The 9,000-nt window shown below is 54.1% G+C and overlaps 1 protein-coding gene across 1 annotated transcript; it reads left to right on the top strand.

Annotated features, from left to right (window-relative positions):
* The first annotated feature begins 2,215 nt into the window (after positions 1–2,215).
* Positions 2,216–4,445, top strand: LINGO4 (leucine rich repeat and Ig domain containing 4). Its single transcript, XM_021688001.1, has one exon. The coding sequence runs from the start codon at positions 2,283–2,285 to the stop codon at positions 4,062–4,064; it is 1,782 nt and encodes a 593-aa protein (XP_021543676.1). The 5' UTR covers positions 2,216–2,282; the 3' UTR covers positions 4,065–4,445.
* The last annotated feature ends 4,555 nt before the right edge of the window (positions 4,446–9,000 follow it).

The following is a 9,000-nucleotide window of genomic DNA, read 5'->3' as shown; positions in this document are numbered from 1 at the left end:
CATCTCCCCAGTGCTTCCTCTACCTCTGGGAAGGGTTTTTCCACATTTCAGTGTGGAAATTCCAGAAATCTGCCACAGCCCTCTCCCCACGCAGGTCCCCATGCCTCCATCGGGTCTGCTTAAAAAGGGATATCCAGGTTCAGATGTGTCTCTGGACTACCACATAGACACAAGAAGAAGAAAGCTTCCTGTTCCTTGAAGAGATGACCCAGACCCCACCCCATTTAAAGAAAGAAGTGGTTCTGACACCCATTTCTTCCTGCAAAAGTGGCTGGAAGCCAGTCCCGTAGCCATGGAGACTGGCAAGGGAAGTTTGTGATTAAATTAGCCACCTTATAAATAAAGAAAAGGGGTTGTCCCCAGATCCCCCAGCCCCTGACCCAGCAGGCTTTGGGGACTAAGAGGAAACTCACGGGAATGGGAGGAAGGGAAGCTGGGTTGCATGCTTCACTGCACTTTTGCTGAATGCGGAGCAAAAAGGTTGAGCAGGAACTGCAGCGGTAGTGATCAAGAGCTAGCTGTCAGGTGGACTTCCCAGAACAGGCACAGGGAGAATGAGGGAGACTGGGACACGTCTGTCCCGGGAGAACTCTCAACATGCCAGAGAGACCTGCTAGGTTGGGCTGGGGACAAGAGGAGCCTGGTCAGCAGCCTTGGCCTGCCCCGTGCCATTCTCTCTAACCCCAAGCCTGGGGACGGTGTCCTGCATCCCTCTGCCTCTCTGATCTTCAGTTTCCCACTACCACAGCAGGAGAACCGCCAGAAGAGCCCGTCCGTCTAAAGGAGGGCTGCAGAGCCTCATTCCAGTCAGGATCCAGGGATGTGATCCCCCTGAATGGGAAGAAGTCATACCATCTCTTAAACTGCCTCTCCTAAGTACCACATGGGAGAAAATCAGGCGTGTGGGAGAAAGCTGACCCTTCAGGGCCCAGACAGCCTGAAGCCCCGAAGGCCATCTGGATCTGCAGCTAGAAAGAAACCCAGGCAGCCTGCCTCCCAGGGAGCACCACTTGTCTCTCATCTCATCTCTTTAGCCCTCCCTTGCCAATTCCAATACCTCCCCTCCCTTGTTCAATGCCCTGTTGACACTGAACAGAGTGAGTTGAGGGTGAGTTCACCAACTCCCAGGCCCCTTCTCCTCTAGCACCTCAATCAGTCCCCAATGGCCATTCTACTCTCCATCATCCTGATTCTGCCCAGGCCCTGGGTTCCCAGAAACCCACTTGCAGTCTACAGGCTATGCACACCGCCTCCCCCAGAGAGCGCTGTGCCGGCCTAGGGCTCGCACGCTCCCCACCCACAGCACCGGGCCAGGTGGTGTCTCGCACTTGTCTCTGCCTCCCCGGCGCACAGTCTGTCTCTTGTGTATCACTCAGACAGCTGAGCCCAAAGGGAACAAGAGAGCTCCCTCAGATTCACACATTGGACTAAATCAAAACACCATCGAGGAGGAATAGAAGAGAAGCCTGAGACTAAGGACCAAGCAACAAAACTCAAAACTTGGGCATCCCTTGGGTCCCTCACACACCCCAGTGTCATCTATAGGGGTCGCCCCTAGGGTTCTTATGAGGGATTCAAGTGCCCCCTGCATCTGCGCCGTGGCTGAGGTGCAGCTTGGCTGTTGTCCACACAGGCATTTCGGGGAGATTGGATCTTGCTACTTCAGGGCCCCAGGCCCTGAGCCAGGCTGGAGAAAGGCAGAGGGGCAGTAAGTACAGGGAGCAGAGCTGAGCATGTTTCCCTTGGAGGACTCAGTCAAGGTGAGGACCTCGCTCCAATCAGACTCCAAGGATGTGATTCCCCCTGAGCCTTAGACAAAGCTATGGGCAGATAACACGGGAGAACAAGGGTTGGCAGAGAGGGTGAGGGCAGAGCTTGGGGAGAACAAGTATCAGAGAGAAGGGACCAGAGGTATTTCTGGATCTCACAGATACAGGAACACTCAAAGTTACTTCCTTGCTTCCTGTCCCATCCACAGAAAACTTTGCCCACTGAAGTCAGACTTAACTAGGGTTCCATGAGTCAGTAAGCACTTGGCCTATTACCAGGGTTGGGGGCAGGAGGAAAGTTGAGATTCCCCAAAGAGGTGGCCCAGGAGGCCCCCAAGGAGGTGGTCCACCAGAGTTGCTCCCAGGTCTGCACCGTCCTCGCTGGCAATGCCGAGAGAGATAGCTCAATCTCTCTCTCCTCTAAGGAGGCCCAGGGAAGTCCAGGGTCACCATCATCTGAAGTCACTTTCCAAAAAGGACCATATCATCATCTATTCCAGGATTGAAGAGGGAATGGCTATGGCCACAGCTCCAAAGCGAGCCTGGCCCCCATGGCCCCCTCTCCTGTTCCTGCTCCTCCTGCCCGGAGGGAGCTGTGGCGGGTGCCCTGCTGTCTGTGACTGCACCTCCCAGCCACGGGCAGTGCTCTGTGCCCATCGGCGACTGGAGGCTGTGCCTGGGGGACTCCCACTGGACACTGAGCTCCTGGACCTGAGTGGGAATCGCCTGTGGGGGCTTCAGCAGGGCATGCTCTCCCGCCTGGGCCTGCTCCGGGAGCTGGACCTCAGCTACAACCAGCTGTCCACCCTGGAGCCTGGAGCCTTCCACGGCCTCCAAAGCCTACTCACCCTGAGGCTGCAGGGCAATCGGCTGCGGATCATGGGGCCTGGGGTCTTCTCGGGCCTATCTGCCCTCAGGCTGCTGGACCTCCGCCTCAACCAGATTGTCCTGTTCCTTGACGGAGCATTTGGGGAGCTGGGCAGCGTCCAGCAGCTGGAGGTGGGGGACAACCACCTGGTGTTTGTGGCTCCAGGGGCCTTTGCAGGGCTGGCCAAGCTGAGCACCTTCACGCTGGAACGCTGCAACCTCAGCACAGTGCCTGGCCTGGCCCTGGCCCGCCTCCCGGCACTGGTGGCCCTAAGGCTTCGAGAACTGGATATCGGGAGGCTGCCAGCCGGGGCACTCCGGGGGCTGGGGCAGCTAAAGGAGCTGGAGATCCACCACTGGCCATCACTGGAGGCTCTGGAGCCTGGGAGCCTGGTTGGGCTCAATCTCAGCAGCCTGGCCATCACCCGCTGCAATCTGAGCTCAGTGCCCTTCCAGGCGCTCCACCACCTGAGCTTCCTCAGGGTCCTGGATCTGTCTCAGAACCCCATCTCGGCCATCCCAGCCCGGAGGCTCAGTCCTCTGGTGCGGCTCCAGGAGCTGCGACTGTCGGGCGCGGGCCTCACCTCCATTGCCGCCCACGCCTTCCACGGCCTGACTGCTTTCCACCTCCTAGACGTGGCGGACAATGCCCTTCAGACTCTAGAGGAAACGGCCTTCCCTTCTCCGGACAAACTCGTCACCCTGAGGCTGTCTGGCAACCCCCTGACCTGTGACTGCCGCCTCCTCTGGCTGTTACGGCGCCGCGGCCGCCTGGACTTCGGCTCCTCGCCCCCGGCCTGTGCCAGCCCACGGCCCGTGCAGGGCAAGAGCCTGAGGGAGTTTTCAGACATCCTACCTCCCGGGCACTTCACTTGCCAGCCAGCCCTGATCCGGAAGTCCGGGCCGCGGTGGGTCATTGCAGAGCAGGGGGGGCATGCTGTTTTCTCCTGCTCTGGAGACGGGGACCCAGCCCCGACTGTCTCCTGGATGAGACCTCAGGGGGCTTGGCTGGGAAGGGCTGGGCGAGTGAGGGTCCTAGAGGATGGGACGCTGGAGATCCGCTCAGTGCAGCTACAGGACAGAGGGGCCTATGTCTGCGTGGTCAGCAATGTTGCTGGGAATGACTCCCTGAGGACCTGGCTAGAAGTAATCCAAGTTGAACCACCAAATGGCACTCTCTCTGACCCCAATATCACCATGCCAGGGATCCCAGGGCCCTTCATCCTGGACAGCAGAGGTGTTGCTATGGTGCTGGCAGTTGGCTTCCTCCCCTTCCTCACCTCAGTGACCCTCTGCTTTGGCCTCATTGCCCTCTGGAGCAAGGGCAAAGGCCAGGTCAAACATCACATGACCTTTGACTTTGTGGCACCTCGGCCCTCTGGGGATAAGAACTCTGGGGGTAACCGGGTCACTGCCAAGCTCTTCTGACCTTTCCTTCCACATTGGAATTCCAGCCAAGCCAGCTTCAGATACCAAAAGAGAAAAAAGAAAACCAAGGCTGCTTGCACCAGAACCTAGTCCCACACCTGCCCGCATCGTGCCAGCAGCTAATGACACCTCCCGATGGTCTGCCTCCCCCTGCTTTTGCAGTTTGAGGGTCCCAGGGGGCAGGAGATGTAAATCCATAGTCAGCCCAGCCCTACCCACCCATCCCCCTGATACAAAGCAGGAAACAGCCCCAAGGCTCCAGTCTGTTTGTTCGCACACACTTACACCCTTTAACAATCACTACTGACTGCCAACCACAGTTATAAGATTATTGCAGAGGTGGGGCGCCTGGGTGGCTCAGTCATTAAGCGTCTGCCTTCGGCTCAGGTCATGGTCCCAGGGTCCTGGGATCGAGCCCCGCATCGAGCTCCCTGCTTGGCGGGGAGCCTGCTTCTCCCTCTCCCACTCCCCCTGCTTGTGTTTCCTCTCTTGCTGTGTCTCTCTGTCAAATAAATAAATAAAATCTTTAAAAAAAAAATTATTGCAGAGGTGAGGCTGGGAAGTGCCGCTTGCTTCTCAGAGTTTCTGCTCCTCAACCAGGCAGTCTCCCTCTTTTTTCTGCTCTGTCCCCTCCCAGGCACAAGGAACTAGGGCCAAGGACCTCAGGCTAAGAAGATATGAGTGTGCAATAGGGGAGGAGGGACAGACTACACATTGGTGCTGTGTCTGCATGAGCCTCCAATACGTGCCCCATCTGTCACATCATTAAACTTGCTGCCAAATGGCCATGATAGTAGCAGCCTAAATGAAGTGTGATATCAGGAGTTTTGTTTATTTCACTCTTTCTCCCCCCCCTTCATTGTTAGCAAATCTCTCCCTCCCTATCCTTTCTGCCTGCCCACTGAGCATGTATCCCAATGGGCTTGCCTGACATACAGGTTTGACACAGAAGGAGGCCCAGAGATGTTCTGGAGAGACTCCCAGTCTGTTTCAGTTTTGGCCCTTCCCTGTCCTCTGTATCTCTGCAGCTGGAGAAGGAGAGGTCCTTCACCTTCCAAGATGACCCACTGCAGAAATCCCAGCCTAGGACACCCAGCTCCTTCCCTTCTTTCTCATTCTTGTTGGGATCTCCTAATTATGATCTCCCAATCACAGATCTCTAGTGCTCTGGAGGAAGAGTATGAAGGGAACTCCTAGAAAATGCCTAACGAAAGCAAGAATCTGCAGTTTCCTAGGAGAGTCCCAGAACCCGGCAGGACCCAGGCTTGGAGGAAACAGGCAGGATGGGGCCCCACACACTGTAGTGAAAAGTGGGAGGGAAGAGGCAGCAGCAAGATCTGGCTGCCTAGTTAATTTCCACTCCATTTCTGCTGGTGCCCCTTGTTCCCTGTTTGGTGCAGCCCAGTAGGAAGCTGTCTCTGGATAGAGGTCACTGCTGAACAGAGACCCCAGGTAAAGAGGCGGGGTGGGAGGAGATGCTGACTGCCTCTGAGTGTGCTTCAAATAGAAGGCAAGGCAGGGCCAGAGAAAAGGAGAGATTTGAGAGGCAGCAGCCTCAGCATCATCCAAAGGGGAGGAGGAAAGGGAGAGGAGGGGCAGGGAGGAGGGACTGAGAAGTGGGGAGTCATGCAGTCCTGGGGAGCCTCTCTGCAGCAGCATCTGCTCAGTGTCCTTAGCTCCCCTCTGCCCTCAAGAGCCCCCAACCATCCCTCAGTATGCAAGCATCATGAGCTTCCTAGCAATTCCTGCTGCTCATGTCCTTGCTTCGAGGAGACTCCACTCATTAGAAGATTCCCCGCTCAAACTGTCCCCAACAGGGGAGAGGAGCAGGTGCCCTCCAGGAGGCAGCCAGACTTGACCAGCAGGCAAGCTCTTCAGTGGGGCCAAGTGAGGATATGGGAGTGGACCAGAGGTCAGAACCCAGCAGGTGGAGAGTGAGGCTGGAAAACCCAACAATCTTGAGAAAACGGTATCCCTGCACTTCCACCCCCCAACCCCGCCCCCCCCCCCCACAATTCTCTTACATCCTGGCAACCTCCCCTCTCCAGTTTATAAGGCACTGGAAAGGTTTCGCTGGCACAGCCCTTTCTTCTCCGAGATCTTCTACCCGCAGCTTACTAGATTGAGACTTGGAGGTCTAGTACTAGAGGTTCTTACTCTAGTTGCCCACTCTGTGATGCAGGAGAAGGCAGAAGCAGCATTGCTGTGGGGGACAGCAATGCTGCTTGTGGGGGACAAGATGCAGTGGGGGACAGATGATGTGCCCTAGAGCAGAAGATGCAGCTGCCCGAGTCCCAGAGTCTCTAGAGCAACACTGCCCAATAGGAACAGAATGTGAGTCACCCATGTAATTTCAAATGTTCTAGTATTACGTTTAAAAAGCAAAAGACCCAGCCAGATACAATTACATTTTGATACTATATTTTATTTAACCCAGGGTACCCAAACGATTATCATTTCAGCATGTTATCAATATGAAAATTAATAATGAAATATTTTACATTATTTTTTCATATTACGTGTTTGAAATCCAGTGTATAGCTTACACTTATAGCACATCTCAGTTCAATCACAAAATTTTCCCCAGAAAGATCAGAGCTGTTCTTAGGTTTCATAAAATTCATTATTGAGGGGCGCCTGGGTGGCTCAGTCGTTAAGTGTCTGCCTTCCGGTTCAGGTCATGATCCCAGGGTCCTGGAATCGAGCCCCGCATCAGGCTCCCTGCTCGGCAGGAAGCCTGCTTCTCCCTCTCCCACTCCCCCTGCTTATGTTCCCTCTCTCGCTGTCTCTCTCTCTGTCAAATAAATAAATAAAATCTTTTAAAAATAAATAAATAAATAAAATTCATTGTTGAAAAAGTAGATTCACACATCTACGTTGTTCCAAATATATTACAAGTTTTCCAATAACTAAACCCAGTATCAGTTTTAACATTTAAATTAATTAAACTGAAATAAACTTAAAAGTCCACTCCTCAGTAACACTAGCCATCTCTCAAGTGCTCAAAAGCCACATGTGACCCGTGCCCCTCTACTGGACAGCACAGCTACAGACATTCCACCTCTGGGCACGGACAAGGGCCTTCTTGGCAGAGGGGGGAAAGGAGCCCTTGAGAAGCACATTCAGCCTGGGGAAAATGCCCGTGGAGCTACCGCCCACTACCACCTCTTATTTTCCTTACACAGTTTTTCCTAAAGCCCTTTGATGTGACAAGGTCACTGTGATGAGCACTTCCACAGCTTGTCCAATCATCAGCAAGCAATTCTCTACCTGCCTGGGAAGGCTACCCTCAGCGCAGGTGCGACTGTACAGACTGTGTGTGTGTATGTATGTGTGTGTGTGTAGTAGCATGTAAATGCAACCAGGGACATGTGCTGGTGGGGTGTGCGCATGTGCAGGGATGTTACAGTCCCCAGGCTGGGGGCAACCCAATAGAGGCTCTCCCCAGGGTCAAATAGATGGAGGAATTTGCTCGAGGACACACAGCTAGTTAGTGAGGGAGCTGTTTTTTTTTTTTTTAAGATTTTATTTATTTATTTTAGAGACAGAGCACAAGAGGGGGGAGCGGGAGAGGGAGAAGCAGACTCCCTGCTGAGCAGGGAGCCCGATGCGGGACTCGATCCTGGGACTCCAGGATCATGACCTGAGCCCAAGGCAGTTGCTTAACCAACTGAGCCACCCAGGCGCCCCGAGGGAGCTGTTTTTGAACTCAGGGCTGTCGGACTCAAAACCCAAATGCCTTCCACCAAGTGTGCTGCTTTAGTCATTGCCTGCTCTTTTGACCCATCCCCAGGGCCTCTCTGCTGAAGGGCCTGACCCAGGTCCTCTTCTACCCCACCACTCAGAACAAGTCTCTTAGGAAGATGAGGCCAGATGTTGGTCCTCCCCTGCCTTCAGGAACTAAGGTACCTGACTAGGGAAGCTGAGGGTTGTTTGGTTGGTTGTCACCCTTTCTCAGTTCCCTCTCCAAATGTCGTCTCCGCCTCTGCCCCAGGGACAGGCAGAAAGGGGCAGAAATTCCACGGATCAGATGGACCGAACTGAAACCGTGGATGCCAGCAACAGAGCTCTCACATTTTGGAGGCTTCAGATTTCCTGGGTCCTTTTCTGGGTTCTAACGTCAACAACCTCTTAGGTTATCTTCGGTTGCTTGGGAATTTCTAGTGTGGCAGAACAATCTATGAGCTATTTCAGATCAAGAAGAATTTGCCTACCTTCTGCCTACCCCTGCTTGACAGAGCCTTCCTGAGGTTACCTCATCCTTCCCTCCCTCCACCCTCCTCTCTTCCATTTCAGACATGGTCTCACCTAAGCTGAAGAGAAGCTTGGACCCCAAGATACTCGGGAAGCATTTGGGCACATTTTGGTTCCTGATATATTCCAATTTCTCTATTTCCTTTGCTATGCTGGATCCCTGATTCAAGGATGCAAGCCCTGCAAGGCAATGATCCACAGCTTTTTGGAGTCACAGAACCCTCTGAGAATGCCTGGAGTGAGCTATGAACAAAAATGCTCAGAGATTGTCCTCAGTCACCCTGAAACCATCACAGGCTCCATGGAATGCAGGTGAAGAAGCTCTGCCATGAGAAGCAGCAGGTGGGGTTTGGGGACGGGGAAGGCTGAGAACAGGACTGCCTGTACTCTCCGAGGTCCATCATAGGCACGGAGAAAAGGCTGGGAAGGACTATGGCACAGAGTGGATGTTAGCGCAGATCAGAGCAGCTCTCCCCTCCCCTGTTCCCCTCCTCCTACCAGCTTCTATCTCTCAGGGGGAGGCAGGAGACTTCGGGGTGGGGAGGGACTTTTGCTCAAAGAAGTGAGTGTGGTGGTGATTCAGGATGGAGAGCATTTAATACCAGGGACTCCCGAGTCCTCTTCCTCCAGACTGCTCTGTAAGGAGAATTAAGGAGGAGGACATAGAGCTGAGTGGTGGAGG

The sequence above is a fragment of the Neomonachus schauinslandi genome, chromosome 4 (assembly GCF_002201575.2).
Source record: "Neomonachus schauinslandi chromosome 4, ASM220157v2, whole genome shotgun sequence".
Lineage (NCBI taxonomy): Eukaryota > Metazoa > Chordata > Mammalia > Carnivora > Phocidae > Neomonachus > Neomonachus schauinslandi.
The sequence above is the reverse complement of the archived record's forward strand: the minus strand, read 5'-3'. Positions and strand labels throughout refer to the sequence as shown.

Excerpts from the sequence above, each read along its gene's own strand:
- LINGO4 (XM_021688001.1), top strand. The coding sequence starts at position 2,283 with ATGGCTATGGCCACAGCTCCAAAGCGAGCCTGGCCCCCATGGCCCCCT.